This window comes from Phragmites australis, chromosome 6, assembly GCF_958298935.1.
Source record: "Phragmites australis chromosome 6, lpPhrAust1.1, whole genome shotgun sequence".
In the NCBI taxonomy this organism is placed as follows: Eukaryota; Viridiplantae; Streptophyta; class Magnoliopsida; order Poales; family Poaceae; genus Phragmites; species Phragmites australis.
The window spans coordinates 25,255,902-25,273,715 of record NC_084926.1 but is presented as its reverse complement, the minus strand read 5'-3'; the positions used below and the strand labels follow the sequence as shown (position 1 = coordinate 25,273,715).

The 17,814-nt window shown below is 43.4% G+C and overlaps 1 protein-coding gene and 1 long non-coding RNA gene across 2 annotated transcripts; both read left to right on the top strand.

The window, feature by feature from the left end:
* The first annotated feature begins 14,743 nt into the window (after nucleotides 1-14,743).
* Nucleotides 14,744-15,739, top strand: LOC133920569 (uncharacterized). Its single transcript, XM_062365173.1, has one exon. The coding sequence runs from the start codon at nucleotides 14,842-14,844 to the stop codon at nucleotides 15,514-15,516; it is 675 nt and encodes a 224-aa protein (XP_062221157.1). The 5' UTR covers nucleotides 14,744-14,841; the 3' UTR covers nucleotides 15,517-15,739.
* A 662-nt stretch (nucleotides 15,740-16,401) lies between these two features.
* Nucleotides 16,402-16,910, top strand: LOC133920568 (uncharacterized). Its single transcript, XR_009910124.1, has 2 exons — nucleotides 16,402-16,651; nucleotides 16,735-16,910. It is a non-coding gene; the product is annotated as an uncharacterized LOC133920568 (long non-coding RNA).
* Nucleotides 16,911-17,814: the final 904 nt, after the last annotated feature.

The following is a 17,814-nucleotide window of genomic DNA, read 5'->3' as shown; positions in this document are numbered from 1 at the left end:
ATGCGATATACATTTTACCATCCAATTGCACCGTTGGATAGTTGACTTTGGGACTGATAAACAAGTCCCTGTCTCTTTCTTTGTTGGCTGGCTCACCTATCTGTCTCTCTATATAGATAAGTACGGCATCTTCTATCGTTGGCTTGCCGCTTAAGTCCGTTCCTTTGTCGAAGTCCTGCGTTCCTTTTCTTTGTCCTTTCTGTAGACTTTCAGATGCCTTGCACACACACACACACATCCAGCTGCTCGATAAATTCATGTTCTCCTGCTGTGTCAGACTTGGTCCTTGCGTCCCGCTTGTGGTTGTGGCCGTCTATTTTGCCCTTACTGCTGAGCTATTCGGTCTGTGGGACAGAGCCACATACCAAAAGAACATCAGTTTTTTGTGTTCTGTAGTCAATTATGGTGTGAAAAACGTGATTTGGAAGCAACAGAGATTTCAAAATATGTTCTCCAGTTCCGCTTGTTTTAAAGTATGTAAGGGAGCAAACGGAATTTCTGTTCAGAATGCATTTGTGTCGTGAAATTGTACCGTGCACACCGATGGATTGGGCAGAACGAGAAGTTCAAATAGCCGTCCCATTTTCACCGGTTCCCACTGCTGAGTAATGTTTTCTTCCATGAGTTCAGCGACATGATCAGCAAGGAAGAGTACTCGTGACAGTACCAGCGGAAAGACTGCAAAATTGCAACAAAGGATTGTGGTTCCGCAGCTTTTGGCCGAATCACCAAGTCTCTTAATTGAAATGGAATGTCTAATATTTAAAATGGGGAAGATTTCAGTCCATTGTCGCCAGCAAGGTTATGGGTGTGGGAGGGTTCTGAGTTCGGGGTCAGGCTTAAAGGAAAGACCTTGGACGGTAAGCTAACTTGGCGGTGGCGGCAAGGTGGTGGGGTGCTGCCGACAGCGGTGATGGTCGACCGGCGGTTAGTGGTGTTGGCAACAATGGTGGCAAAACTGCAGCTCGTTGAACACAGGTTAGCGTGGTGGGAGCAGAGATCGCGGATCCAGCGGTGGTATTGGAGGAGAAGGGTGGGACAATGGGGCTCTCTAAAGTTGATGGTTTGTTGTTCTGGCAGCGGAAAAGAGGGTGAGAGGTGGCCTCATCGGGTGGCAGTTAGGATCCTTATGGTGGAACCTATCCATCTAGCAAGTTTCAAACCATATATATATTCTTGAAGTTTTAACGTCCTGTGTTAATATAGAGACCAAAAGTTATACTTTCTTCACATAAATAGAGAGATAGAGATGGGGCGTTATCTATACAGCAAATGGACGAAGAACAGAGAAAATGAGAGTTTGACGAAGAAGACGATCTGGCCCTTGTATTACAATTTGATGGCTGAAAATAGTTTATTGAGATTTTCTTTTATTCTCAGTTACCTAATGAGGAGCCGCCCCTAGTTGAATTTTTTTTGACTCGTAATATTGCATGTCAAGTATTAGTGTACGCGAAGTGCAAGATTTTTACCTCTTAGATAGTAGCTCAATATGCTCAACTCTTGGTGTCAATTCCATAACAAGAAGCTTCTAGATATGGAACAAGACAGTTGGCATGCATCGAGACTCATCACATAATAGTACAAATTTAACTTTCTCAGAACAGATTATCCCATACAAATTTTAAATAGTATCTGAGAAGGTTATGGATTCTGTCGTTATAAAAGTGTTTGTAATATTGACATTAATTGTTATAGATAGTTTTAGAATCGTCTTCAATAGACTTACACATAGATGGATTTTAGAAAATCTCTCTCTACGTAAGTAAGGATCATAGACAATTTTTATTGAAATAGTTTGTGAGTAGTAAGAGTCACCGATGATATTTATTGAAACCTGTCTATAAGTAGTAAGAAATACAAATAATTTTTATTTAAACCCATCTATGTTAATTGTTACAGACGGAGTTCTAATAACACCTTTTGTGAGGACATTTCCCCTCTACAAGCAAATTTTGCTTCCTAGTTTCGTAGCTAGGAAGCAAAGTTGCTTAAATGGGAGGAAATTTGAAATAGATACACACTTTATGATCCATAAATTTAACACATTGACACATTGTTTAGAACAAAAAATACATATATTTTCATATCACAAATGTTAAGAACATCACTCAGATGCACATTACACATTGTTCTAAACACATAAACCTAGCTAGTTATCACGTCCCAAAAATGATAAGTCGTAATTAAGCATCGCTTAATCAATATCGCATGTGTTATCACCTGTGTTGTTACGTAATTGTCCGACAAGTTTAGTTTGAAGGTGTTACAAACACACTAGAGATGGTTTAGAGCTCCTTAGAAAAGCTTTAGATCCTTTGGAGAAGAAAGGGAAGGGAAAACGAGAATACTTAGAAAGATTTAGCCACTAACGGTAGAAGTCGACATGCTTAGAAATGCATAGGTCCTCGGTTGAAGTCGAGCGACGGTGATGCCGTTGTTCGCGAGCTTACGACTTACTTAATGTTTCACATTGTTGATTCTGTTGTTGAGATGGTTGAGATGTGAGAATGAGACAAGATGTGGGCAGTGTTAGGGGTATCATCTGTCCTGGAGGAGGTTCCCGGGGTAGTTCGAGGAGGGAGTTCAAATACCGTAGACCACCTTGCATTGGTTAAGCACTGACCGTTAGCCTTCCTTGGCTTTAGCACTTAACGTACTCACCACATGCTGATCTAATGGTAAGGTAAGCCGAATACCTCTGTAGCTGTGATCATTTGGGCTTGAACATCGGTGGTGTGAGCGGACGGGCTTGCAGAGGTATCTAGTTTGCTTTGAGAGTAGTTCTGGATACCTCCGCGTCGAGCGATGCATGTATCAAATGGTTGGGGCATATTGAGAAAAGTTGTCACAAGTACCCCTTGTATGAACCTATATGGTCATACAAGCCAAATGATCATCGTGTCATGTGGGTAATGGAATATCCCCTTGCAGGATGTAAAAACAATTCGAACTGCCTCGCTCTCAGTCATGAGCACGTCTTTTATCCATGCGCACCATCGTAGAGTCAGAGTTGTGGTTTGTGGTTGGATACGTTGGTCATGGGGGAAGATGATTCGTGTTACATACATGTTCATGATGGTTCCAGTTACATTTATGTACAGTTGGTCGTAGTAGGGTATAATGGTATTATTGTTAGTTAAGTTTAGATGCTCATACATATGTCTAGGTTACTTAAGCATATTAATGTAATTAACCTTGAGGTCTTTTTTTTACTAACAGCTCAATACATAATCCTTAGAGTCAAGGTATTTATATGTGCTATATATGGATTAATTCTTGCGAGTACTTTTGTACTCAGCTGTTCTACAGGTTTTGTAGGTGAGGAGGAAGCAGTGTTTGGCTACTTCACGCCTGCCGAGGGTGGTGGCGGGCATGAGTAGTGCATCCTACTTAGTTGGTGTACTTTTGTGATGGACCTTAAGGGCATATGGCTCCATCCTCCTTTTTCCGTTTATAGCTCTAGCTTCGTTGCGTAGTTTCTTTTGTTAGTTAGGAGTTGAGCAAGTTTTAGTCTCCTCGTAGCTCTTTTTTGTTGTAAATTGTATAATAACTTGGTAGTGCTTAAGAATTTGTAATATAATGTTAATTACTTGTTTCTTATTAAGTTGTGTTGTGATGCTATATATTGTAAATGCATGTGTTCTGTCTTGGGCATAAAACACGTGTCAAGACTACCGGGATGATATTCTTGGTAATCTTCGACGTTGTGATTAAGAATAATGATCCTCCTGATGATTAATTAGAATATTATTTGGACGGTTCCCCCATACTAGCTAAACACAATCTCTAGCTATACATCATTGGTCGATCGACGCTGTTGTCCAAAAACATAATGATTGTATTAGGGTGACACCATCTTCTATAAAGATGAAAAGTGATCGACAAACTTGGGTCGATCGACGCCGTCTTTCAAAAAGATGAGAGGATAGATTTCATCTCAGCCTTCTGCTTTTAGCACAATGTTAACCCAAGCATCATCTTCAACGAGCAGTTCATAGTCATTTGGATCTGGATGCACTTTGACTAGATGACGCATGAGCCAGAACGAGACTGTGCTGCTGCCAAACTCCCAGCCATGGTTTAGCAAGAATGTGCTTTCAAGGCTATTTTACAGTTGACGAAAATGTGTGGAACCACAATGGAGAAATTTTTATTTGGAAGAATAGAATGGAAAGCATAGTTCACAGCATACACAAGGTCATGGTGGGGGCCTTCACAGTAGCAAAGAAGACGAAGTCCACCCTACTGAAGTAAACACGAAGCATTCACGCCGTTGAAGCCACCATAGGGAAAACCCATCCTATCATCTCCTAGTTACCGTGAACTGCACCATTGCAGATCTATAGTGGAAAAAGGTTTTGCCATCAGTTACACATATCGAACCAATTAAAGCCATACAAACCCTAACTAAATCATGAGAACCATATGATACTCACTTCAGTACAGTCAAAGAGATTCGGCTCCGACCTAAATCTCGCTTCTCCAACGCTGATAGTGAGTAAGGATGACACTTTCTCAGTGCAATGGAACACTAGGATATGGCAACCGAAGAAAAGAACACTCATCGTCGCTTTATATTGAGGAAGTTAAACGAGTGGGTTGTGCATGTGGAAAGCTAAAAGAGCCTAGTGAGATGAACAGGTCATGTGTGTGGGAAGCCAAAAGAGTCAAGGAGACGAGCGATCAAATTTGAAAACGTTCGTGAGTCTTTAAATACAGACTGGTATTTATAAAATCTATCTATATGTATAAGATAGACACATACGGATCTTAAAAAAATCGTATGTGATGATATTATAGATAGATTTTTCTAAACGACGTCTGTATCTATATGATAGAAACAAATGAATTTATAAAAATCCTCTGTGAATTCAGTCACACCTAGACGACTATCTTGTTACAAACACATCTGATTTAGTAACCTTAAAGATATTTTATCGATGATATGTCCTAAGAAATCGTTTATGCCATATCGTCTATTTTCAATGATTATATGGTAGTGTAAATTCCTTTCAAGAGAAGCCTGAGCATTTCATTTGGAAAAATGGCAACATTGAATTCCATAGACAGCTAGTATAGTGTTTCCATTGAATTCAAGTGATATATGATCAGGATTCTTCAATCACGTGATCGAGTGGCTTTCTTTCGGGGTGCCCTACCTTTTATTCCAAACTCTGCGCAATCATCCTGATCGATTGAGAATGAGAAATTCCAAATGCCATGATGTCATCGAGGAGAATCGAGAACACGGCCGGCGGTAGGGCCTCACGAGCCGACAAAGATGGCCTCTAGTTCGGTTTGGATACGTAACGGTGGGCCCCGTCCATCCGTCCGTCCGTCGGGTGGCGACAGCAACGTGACCTACACTGAAAATCCTGTTTCGCAGGTGCACGCTGGCAATTTAGTCGTGCGTCCAAATGAGACGGTCACAGAGCCTACTAATATTTCAATAAAAAATTCTCTCGTTTCTTTTTTTTCTTAAAAGTTTAAGCTAAACTTTTTTAAAAAAATTCCTTAAAATTTTAAGCTAATTTTTTTTCTTAAAAGTGTTGATACAAAAGTTTTTTAAAAAAGTTTTTACAAATAGATAGATGCGAAAGAAAAAAAAATTCAAAAAAGAGAAGAAGGGGCTGTCAGAAGAGAGTTTACCAGCTCACGTGCACGTGCGAATTAGCAACGTCGGACCTGCACCTGCTGTGCCTTTCCACATTTATTCCTGCGAGCCTGGTCAGGACGTACGCTGTGTCCTTTGCTTTTGTTTTGCATTTAACCCGGACTACACTATTTTACGGGTACCCGTTGGTATAGCAAGTTTTCCCTTTTGAAATTTTTTTCCTCCCGTAACTTTTCTTTATAGAAAGTTTTAAAAAAAATATCAAGACAAGTTATAAAGATAAGTTTTCTAAATAAGTTTTTAAGATAAGTTTGCTCAGAAAAGTTTTTAAGATATATTCCAAAATTTTCAAGATTACATGCCATTTTAAAAATAATGAAGTCTACCTACCGTCGCCTGTTCAACATGCGAGAATTGTGGGCCCTGGCTGATAGTATATTTAATAATCGGGGAGAGGAAGGTCTCACCCATTTAGCGGACGAGACCTTGTTCTCGCCCGCTGAACGGGCGAGACCTTCATGGCTGCGACGCCACGCGGGCCCACCCAAAAGGTCTTGCCTGCTGAGTGGGCGAGACCTTTTGAGTATTTAGGCCAGCTCGGTAGGCCCTGCCGACGTTAGCACTTCATTTGACACTCATTCAGCCAAGAGATGAGAGGAGAGGGAGGAGAGGGGAGGGGAGAGGGATTTGTATGGCGAAGCTCTGCTGAAAAAGAGGTAATTTTTTCCTTTTTTTTAACAAACTTGTAGGATAGCAACTAGTATTAGGTTTTAACATAGGTTAGATATTAGATCTAGTTTTTGTTTTATATATCTGGTAGTATAGCCACTAGAAGTAGGATAAAATGTAGATCTAGGTTTAGAATTAGGGTTAGATATAGTTCAACAATTAGATCATATTTATACGTATATTTTAGCAAATGGAAGTAGTATTTAGACATATTTTAGGTATTAGATGTTGGATTTAGACATAGTGTAGTAATAATTGATATGATAGATGTAGGATTTAGATGTGTTTGATGTAGCAAATCGGTAATATGTTGTTGCAGTATAGATTACATGTTGGGCTATGTTTGTAATGAATTTTACATTGTATATGTAGTTCAACATGATTCTTTTTGTTATGTCACACAAATGTTATAGTTTTTGCTGATGGTTACCAGGTATGGTGGATATGTGGTAGTTTTGGATTTTTATGGGGACAATGAAATCTTATATGGTCCGGAAGGGGTAGTACTATCTATATTTAAGTCAATGAACAAGGGTATATCCAGACCAATGCAGAAAAGTATCGGACACTTGTATGCCTGGTTGATGCGGGGTTTCAAAATAGACCACGAGGTTCAAGAGATGGCCATTAGCATTATCGGCAACCGTTATAGAGAAGGTGTGTATTGGGAGGTATTCCCGCTCTGGGAAGATGAATTGTGGAAGAGGTATCTGCATGATATTGTGCACAGAGGTTGGCCTCTTATGTTGCTTATGCAATGAAAGAATGAGGAGGCAGTTGGGGAGATGCAGGGTGGAGCGTACGCGGAGGAGGAGGGTGATGAGGAAGAGTATGATGAAAATGTCGATCCGGATGGTGCACATTCATCGGATTATCCGACTGAATCGACCAGTGAGGCAGAAGAGGGGGAACAAATCCCTTCTCTAATTGAATAGATGGAGCAGGATGATATTCAGGCTAATGAAATTCTGGAGTATGATAGCTCGGATGATGAGGATGATGTTTCGGTTCCCACGGATTGGAACAATCCAAACTTCAACAACCTTGTGGTGAATGAGGGGAATCAAGTGGCCTAAGAGTATACGCAGAATGAGGTGACCCAAGGTGCTAGGTATCCTACTAGTGAGGCCATGAAGGATGCTGTGACTCAATGGGCCACTTCGACGGTAGTTTTATGTTGTCAAGTCAAGCAAGAAGGAATATGATGTGAAGTGCGCGAATGAGGGTTGCGCGTGGCGGGTGCACGGCTTTAAGTGGAAGTGGGTTGACTATTGAGAGGTGTCGATTATGGTCGAACACACTTGCATGATGGACGAACTTGTGCGCAACCACAGTAACATCACCTCAGGCTTTGTCACCAATGTGATGTACGCCCAGATTTTGGACAACCTGAACTATGAACCAAGGTCCATAATCAAGCAAATTGAGGAGGAGTGCAAGTACACTATCAGTTACAACAAGGATGGAGCGCAAAGAGGAAGGCAATTGAGATAAGGTTCGGGACCTATGAAGCATCATATGAGAATTTGCCACATTTGCTGCAAACTATTGCTTGAATGAACCTAGGGACATATTACGATATTGATTAGTATCTATTGCTGTAAAAACCTGGTAAGTATGTCCTAAAGCGTTGTTTCTTCACAATAGGGGCATGTATCAAAGCTTTCAAGTATTATCGGCCTATCCTGTGCATCGATGGCACTTCTCTTACAGGCAAGTTCATGGGACAAATTCTGACTGCTATTAGGGTTGACGGGAATAATCAAGTTCTATCGTTGTCCTTTGCATTTGTGGAGAGTGAGAACAGCAATAGTTAGTATTGGTTTCTGTACTGTGTGAGGATGATAATTGTTGGTGCTTAGGCGAACGTGTGTATTATACATGACCGGCATGCTGGGATACTCAAGGCAATTCTGGATCTACAAATTGGAACAGACGATGGTTTGATTGGACCTATGTGGCCAGACCTGTAGAGTAGGTGGTGCATGAGGCATTTGAGTGTAAACTTCTTTTGCCAATTCAAAAATAAGAACCTCATGAACATGTTCAAGAGGCTGTGTGGTCAGAACCAGTAGCGGAAGTTTGATGCTCTTTGGAAGATACTGGACGAGCTGATGAAGAAGAAAACACAAGAGCGTGCAGGGAGGCTTGTGACAAGAGAGGAGGACATACCAGTACCTCTTGAGTCCCTGCCAAATGATAATGAAGTTGGCATCACGCAGAGGAGCGGGTCATCTACTAGGTCGTTTAGCCAGTGGATTGAGAATGAGCCCAAGGAGAAGTTGGCTCTTCTCGATAATAGAAACGGGGCTAGGTACGATATTATGACTACAAATTTAGCAGAAGTTTACAACTGGGTGATGAAAGGTGTGAGGGGGTTGCCGCTAGTGGGGATTGTAGAGTTCAGACTTCAAGGGGCATGCAAGTATCTCAGGGACCTCTATGCACTAGCATACACGGTGCTGAATAATACTAGTATGATTTATGGGACGAAGATGACTAACTACATGGAAGACAAGGCAGAGAAGGAAAAGATGCACCGATGAAGACCATGGGAACTACACAGTAGAGATACGAAATTCTATGCAGGGAGAGGGGGTAAGCGAGAGAGTTATCCAAAGGTGCACCATCTTCGGTGACAGGTGTGTTCGCACCTGCTACAAGCTGATGCTACTGCAAAAGCCATACTCCCATGTGATTGCCGCGTATGCTGTGATGAGGCTAAGGACTCAGAGGTTCCTTTGCGACTACTTCAATAAGAAAGCTATGTTCGACACCTGGAACCATGAGCTGTATGGTTTCGAGATTTATAGTTCTTTCATGAAGGAACCTAGGCCGATGATTTGTTCATACCAGATCCCAACAATATGAAGCATAAGAAGGGGCAGCGCAGGACTACGAGCTCCGTAATGACATGGATGAAACAAAAACTCTGACATCGTATGAAATGGTGCAGCAAGTGTAACGGAACAGGACACACTTACAAGAAATGCACCTTTGGTGTCCAAAATGTAAACCCCGCAGAAGCAGATCTATTCGGGTCTGCTAGAAATTTGAGACGTCCTCGTAGTAGTCAATCGTCAGCTTCGTCGGCTCATTGAGATTGATTAATGTTGTAATTTTGTGTGTGACAGATATTCATGTGCATACCATTGTACTTTACTATGTTAGTGCCAAGACGGTCACAATGTTCGTGGTTGTAACGTGTTATGTTACGATTTGTTCACATATTTATGTACCATTTGAACAATGTATTATATCATATTATATGCTAGACACTTACTCATTCAGTTCCTACAAATAAAGACCAGTCGACACTTCTTACTCTTTGTTTTTTTGCATATAAAAATGTAAATAACTTGTGAACATGCAGGTATGGCGTAGTCGGAGCTGCTCGACCCTCAGATCGATGTTAGGCACCGTTCGTACCACATCGCTTTGTAGGGCGACGAACTCCTGGTACTTCAACCTCGTGTGCTGAATGAGCTAATGCGGATTGATGAGCGTTGGATCCTGAGGTTTGCTAATTTTGAATTTATGGTTCCATACGGATTTAGACACGAGATTGGTCACTAACTGTAGTATGCTTGTAGGTTGTGTGCTATTGGCCTACTTCCGCTGTGTCGACTTGTGGAGGTGGACCTGTTGGTGGGGTCCTCGGAGGTGGCGACGCTGTTTAGCTATGACAGCTCTCCTCGCAGCCCTTGTCGACATGTGGCGTCTCGAGACACACACATTCCACCTCTCGTGCGGTGAGATGGCGCCCATGTTCGAGGACATCTCGCTCCTGATGGGTCTGCCTTGTGCAGGTGTTGCTGTTGGGGCTAGGCACGTGGGTGTGGGCTGGCTGGATGAGATGCTAAGCCGCTTCTCCATCGTTCAATGGATAGATAGCGTAGCCCCGTTCAGGCCTTTCCCACCGAACGAGAAGCATGGCCCGACGAAGGCGTTTCTCGTTCAGTTTGTGGTATGTATGTCTTTTAATGGTTTCTCATCTCCTTTACGTTATTAAAGGATGCAGATATTTGTACTTCTTTCTTATTTGACAGGCGGATAACATCTACCCACTGGCAGGCGTCGAGGAAATCTCCCGACACTTGGAGGCGTATCTCTTGTGGTTCTTTGGGTGGGTCATGTTCACCGAGACCCATGACAACACGGTCTCGAGCAGCATGATCCCCTACGCAAGAGAGGTTGCAGATGCTGACCCAACAGAGGTCCCACAGTACAGCTGGGCATCAGCTGTGCTGGTTGTGACGTACCGTGGCCTGTGCGATGGGTGCACGAAGATCGATGACAACGCGATCCTGATAAGTTGTCCTCTGTCGCTTCTAATGTGGTCGTACGTGCGCATAGCCATTGGTAGGCCCGTCATGGACCTTAGCACGTACCAATTTGGTGCAGACAACGTCGACTGCCCGACCATGGGGTCCTTGTGGTGCAGACATAGGGTAAGTGAAATTCTATTTGTGTATGTTTATGTTGATTGCTTTCTTATATTGTCTAACATAGTTAGGTTGCACAACCGAGTTGGTCCAGCGTGCAGACACACCGCGTGTACCGGACTTCGTTCACCAGTTTGATGAGCTGAAGGTGGACTATGTACGCTAATGGTCGTACACGCAGGCCGAGGTACTTCGACGCGCTCCGTTTGGACTTTCGGTGCTCTGTCTACGTGATCGGGAGTATTGGCTCATGACTCGCACCCTCGTCTTCAACATCTACATCGAGTAGTGCTCACCTAATCATATGATACAACAGTTTGAGAAGTTCTAGCTGTGGCCGCTACCGTTGACTAGGTCGGTGCCTATCAACATACACAGGTGCGTAACATTGTAATTACATTTTCATATGACCCACGTGTACACCTTGTAGTCACAGACTTATGTTTCTGTAGGTTGACGGGGAGGGGACTCATTGCACTAGCGCGTTTGCGTCCTGTGTGTAGAGGTGGGTTGAAGAATGGGACGCAGCTGTTGAGCACGTTGTGGACAAGGAGCAGCCACACTTGGAGGAGGTGTGCGTGGAGTACATCTCGTGGTTCGTGCGTTGGACATGGGTCCAAATGACGTACACACCAGCCGAGTTTTCATGGCACGTGGCGGACGTGCATGACACGTACCGTACACACAGGGACCAGGCTCATGCGCTTGAGGTACGAATAGCCCTATGCGATTCATCATTTACCTCAATTATTAGCTTAAAAATTGTGAAGTAGATGAAGTTATCTTTGCAGAGGGACATACTACGCCAGATTGATGCCCAGGCATGTGTGTCGAGACTACGGCTCAATAGTGGGGTTGAGGTCCCCAAGTTTGAGATGAGCGCGTCGTCTGGCCGAATTATCCGGAACATGGAGAAGGCCTTGAGATCGTTGAGCTATAGTTCATCCTCGGACGTTACAACGGGACCACAAGCGTCGGCACAGATGCCGACACAACCATTTGCCACCTTCACCACGCCACCACACCGACTAGTAGTTCCACCCTTCGCCACCGAGCCATCGAGAAAATCGTTCACTTGCAACTTTCAAAATAAAAATCCTTCGCATAAAAAACCCTACTACTATAACACTTGCAAATACAATAAAACGTTACATGACGGGGTACAATTTATTCAATTATGAACAACACGGTACAAGAAAATATAATAAAATGCTGAGGTAACACGTCACCATAGAGCATCGGTGGTGGTGGGGGGGGGGGGGGGGAGGGAGCAAGCTCTTGGTTACTCTTGGGTACATATTGGGATTCACACATTTAGAGAATGGTAACATAGTACAGGTTAAATACGAAATTAAATCCTCGGCCGACCGCTAGAACACATCCTTATTACTCCCATTTGTTCTTCTGACCTACCATGAGAGGTGGGATATAGTGCCTTCTAATGTTACTGCATCTCTCTTCGCGCAACTGTTCCTGTAGTTCCTCGATAACGATATGCAGGTGACAGATGTATCCTTGAATGTGTGGTTCTATCAGCGGGTCAATCCAGTATTGGAACCCATAATCTGCCGTGTGGAAAAAGTGATAGATGAGATAAGTAAATAGTTTTAAGAAAATAGGAAAGAAAGTAGGTACTATTTGTTCATACTCTGCAATGTGGACAACAGAAGAAGCGACGGCCTGCGTCACCAAAATGCTCATAAACATGGATTACAACATCATCTCCATGTTGACATGGTGGCCAAAATGAGCAAGGAAGAGCATTATGGTTTCCATAGAAATCTCTGCTATGGACGTCTAAATGGGGATGTGGAGGTGGTGGATCGATGGGGCCATCGAGAGGATGGGGAAACACCATTGTCTCAATTCAATTCGAGGTAAGAAGATGTGTGAGTTGAGAATCGATTGATTTTGTTTATATATAACAAAACTCGATGGTGTATGGACTAAGTATATGTATTTAATTTGAAGATAGTACATGCAATGGATGCCTTCATGTAGCGACTCTGAGTAGTCAGCAGCGTTTGGACATATCGCTCTTAAAAGGTGGTAGCAACAGGTTATGTCAATCTGAACATGTAATGACATTGTAAGTGGTAACATCTCCTACACCTATAGCAAACGCTTCTTCATGTGTGACAACTACTAGTAGAGACTCGATTGGGTTGTGTTTGTAAACAAGACGTCCCAGCGGTAGAGGACAGATGAGGCAACACTGAGTGACCACACGCCTCAGCTTTTAGCAAGAAATGACAACACCTTGCTGCAACACAGCATCCTTGTCGTGACTCACACTTTACACATGAAGTGACCACATGACAGAGCTTTAAGCATGAAATGACAACACATATGTCGTGCTTCAGGCTTTAGATATGAAGTGAACACACGACTCAGCATTTACCATGAAATGATAACACTTCTGTCCTGACTAATGCTTTACACACGAACAGACCAAATAACTCAGCTTTAACCTATTACATCGGATTCCATTAAGAATGCCTCGGGTTAGATGTTAGTCACAATTCTAATAATTATGAGATATATCTGCTCTACGAATTGCTTGTGCTTGATGTTAGTGACTAATTTGATACTTCTAGATACTAAGTCTACCACTCATGTGAGTGGCCATAATAGTCAAAACATTCAGAGGAATGGATGGTGGCGCCATTGAAGTCCTTCATTGGGGTCATACGCCTGACCTTTAATCATATATTATACGACAGAGCTTTACGCATCATATCCTATAGCTTGGACATATCCTACACATATGACCTACGCTTTTTCATGTGTGCCAACTACCAATACGATAAGCCTCGATATGGACCGTATGAGTACCCACCAGTATAGCGACATAGATAACTCATGTGACACTTTTCACAAGATTTCATGCACTCTCTTACTAATCTTCCCTCTTGTTTCTTTTGTCCAGTCTCCTCCACCTATCTGCGACTTCATGCAATGGCTCGACATGGAGCAAAATGAGGACTAGAAGTGGTGGGTGGACATGGAGATGCGGTGGAGGAGGGAAGCTTACCAACACTGTGTGTACGAGCGACATCAGGAGGAACTACGGATGAAGCGGCAGGAAGAGAAGCGGATCAGAAACGCCGTGAAGGAGCACACCATGGCTCAAGCACGCGAAGCAGAGAGGGAAAGGAAGTGGGAGAGAACCCGTCGCACTAAGGCGGGGGCCCAATGCCCTAAGAAAGGGCAAATATCCAAGGTGCACTCAGTGAAGATTATCTATTATATTCGACCTATTTCTATTCTCTAAGGTATATTAGGTTTAACAGTGGCACGCTATTAGGTTAGTTTTTAAGCGTACTGTATATGCCAATATTTGTTATCATATCTTTATGGTTATGGTTCATTCGCGTAGTGATGAAAAACCCCATGTTCTATGTAATATTTATTATTGTATATAAAATTAATGCCGGATTATATGATATTTGTGCTTTATAACTACTATTGTTCGATAAATTAGATTTTGTATTATCACAAAGTCACTTCATAAAAAAAAAAATTCCATACATTTTTACACCAACTAAATAAAAAAAATTTGAGAAAATTAATATGTATTATTTTTCAATTTACCGAATACAAATTCTATTAAAAAACTAATTATACATATAATTCTGCAGTTGAATTAAATCAAAAGAAGGCATCGCCTATTGAACAGGCGAGAGGAAGGTCTCGCCCGTTTAACAAGCGAGAACAAAGTATCCCGGCTGGCAACATATTTAATAATTAGAGAGAGGAAGATCTCACCTATCACAAAATAGATTTTATTAGTTTTGAAACGGCCGTGTGATCTTAAAAATTTTAGAATAAAAATATATAAAAAAATTCATAGATCTTCGTCAACACTCAGGCTCCGGCGCAGCCCACAGATCCGTGCATACATCCGGGCCCGCTTATACACGGACTGCTCACGCTTTCTTTCTTTGCCCCATTCCCCACTCAAACCCTCCTTCCATTTATACTATTTATACTATACTTCCCTTCCCTTACCTTCGTCGCAACGTATTCTAGAGAGAGAGGAAGAGAGAGATGAAGCTGCTGTGGTGTCCGGAGATGGCGTCCAAGGCCTACATCGACGGCGTCAGGGTGCTCGCCGACCGCGACGACCTAGCCGGATCGGCGGAGGTCGCCGAGCTCGTCTCCGCCATGGCCGGTGGCTGGAACGCGCAGCTCGTTGTCGAGGCGCCGGACGTGTCGGTTTCTTCGTCGTCCCGGCCGGCCTCTACGAGTCTCACCCTTACCGCCGCCGTGCGGCGCACGGGCGGTCGCTACGTCAGCCTGCTCCCGGACAGCGACGACTCCACCTCCACGGCGGCCTCTTCCTCGTCCACGGTCGTGGTCGGGGACGCGGACGAAGCGATGGCGCGGCTGGACGGCGTTGACCTCCTGGTGCTCGACGCGCGGCGGCGGGACGCGGCGGCCGTGCTGCGGGCGGCCAGGCCCGGGGTGAGGGGCATGGTGGTGGTGCTCCACGGCGACGGGAGGCGGCGCGGCGCGACGGCGCTGGCAGCGGCGTCCATGGCGGCGGGTACGAGGCTCGTGCGGTCCGTCTACCTGCCGATCGGCAAGGGCGTTGAGGTCCTGCACGTCGGCGTTGGGAAGGGGCCCAGCCTGCAGAGCCGGGGCGCTGGGCGGCCGGCCGGCCGGTGGATCCGGCACATCAACCACGACACCGGCGAGGAGCACGTCTTTCGGCGGCAGTAGTTAGCCTCCGCCCCTCGATCTGTTGCACCGTCCAGGAGCATCAAAGGCAACAGAAGAGGCGTTTCTTGTTAGATTCGTTAAATCTGCCCGTGATTGTGGGTTGCATAAGATGGGTGGAAAGTGTAACGAGTCATCATGGTGTAAATAGCAGAACCTAATTAGCTCTTTAATTTGTGAACGCTTTATACCCTATATACGCTACGCTGCAATCTCTTTGCTGCCACGAATATCTCTTGATTTCGTTAAATCTAATAAACTATAAAAACACAGGTTGCTCCAATAAATATTGTATGTTGTATCCCATCAAACACAGCAATCTTGTTTAAAAATGGAAAGTTACAATGACGTTCCTTCGATTGCCCACGCGTACGCGTACTCCCCTCGGTCTGCCTTCCTTGATTACCGCTTTCCTTCCGCAAACCCGTATTGGCAATCGGAGAACTTAACCCCCTCTCAGGCTCAGGCGTCATCACCTGTGAAAACGTTATCACCGATAGACCCGATAATCCTATTTATCAATAGATCAGTAAATTTACTTATCGATTAAAAATTTCTATAATTTATAAAATTGGCTCCTTTTGACTTTCAGACTCAACACGGTAGGCAACAAAATATCGGTCCGCAGGTTGCAACCCGTCAGACCACCCCCTCCAACCCTAATTTATTTATATGTTATTTTTTTTGTCAAATGGTTTGGATATAATCTATATGATTTTCTATAGAAATGAAGCCTTTTTCAAATTTTGTTCGAAACTTTTTTTCAATCACCAATAAAATTATAATAAATATGATAATCTTATTTATCATTAACCTCCAATAAAATTTTGTTATGATAACTTTTTTCTTGTCATCATCTCCGCGGATCGACGCCGGCTACCTCCTCAGCGCCAGCTACCTCATCATGAGCAACGACTGGTGGGCGTGGTGCGGAGTGCGGGACGAGGCGACGCCAATCTATCACTGCCCCGCTCCCATCCACAGTCCACATAGTGCCCATGAGAGGTCTGCCCACCACGGACCCTAAGTGGCAAGCACCTAACCCTCCATGGATTCCTGCCTCAACATCGATCATCGGCTCCTCCTCCACGGTGACCAGTGGCCTCTCCATGGTGGATGGCGAATCAAGTCCAATCAGGTACGTCAGGTGCTCGATGAAATTACAAAGAGCCGGTCACCACCAACTCAAGTGTCATCACCATGAAGTTTGTTGCTTTTCAGTAATAGGAGCAGCTTCAAGGATGGTGACAATATGGTTACTTGAGGGTGGTAGCAATTCTGCTGTGATACTTTGGTGTAGAGTGTGATTACGCCTAATATAAGAAGTGAGGATGGAGTATCCCTTTGTCATGGTCGTCGAACGATAATGGAGCTGTGATCCTTGTATGTCTGCATGATTTGATTGTGCTTCACGACGTGATAACGAAAATGGAGGTGTTATCTCTTTATCATGCTCTGCTGCAATATTTAGTCCTAACTTTGTTTGAGAGAAGGGAAATACATTGGGTAGCCAGAACTACATGCTATCTAGATGGATTACAGGGTTAGCTTGCTGCTCCACGGGGCAAGTACTAAACTACCATTCATGGAACTACATCTGTATGTCCAATTTAAAGCAATGTGCTGACAACAGTGTAATTAGTGACTCGTAAGACTGATAGTCACTAGGCCTTGTTTTAAAATGTCACACTGATAAAAAGAAAATAGAGTGCAATATAGCCTTAAATAGCTCCTGTAGGGTGATTAAAGGAAATTACAACAGACAAGCATGTTCTGTTCTCATGGACTCATGCTGAAACATTTTCATCTTGATTTTTATTCATTTTCTGGTTCATTACTCATTTGTGTTTAATTTCTCTCATATGTTACATAGTGTAATTGATTTTGGAAATGCATCACTCAATCAACTTGTGTCATAGAATGATGGTGAGATATGGATACAAATGATCCTATGTTGTCATCTGATGTTTTGTAGCAACGTCATCATGGCTTGTCCTTTGTTTAGATGGCTGAGAGCTTTTTTTTCCTTAAGGAGTACATTAGGTCATCGTAACCATATTCCTTTCATTTTGTTTCCTTTCTAATTTCCTCTTCATTCTCATTCCTTTTATTTTCTCTAATCTAGAACAGCTTCCCTTTAAAGGGATTTGTGAAGAGAAACAAAAGAGAATTCCATCCTAAAGGGAATAGCCTTAGGAATCTCTTCGTAACGGGAATCGTAAAGGGAAACTATTGGAGCATTGAAAGAAAAAAATCCCTTCGTGAAGAGATTCTGGACTCTGACGGAAATCGATTGGGATG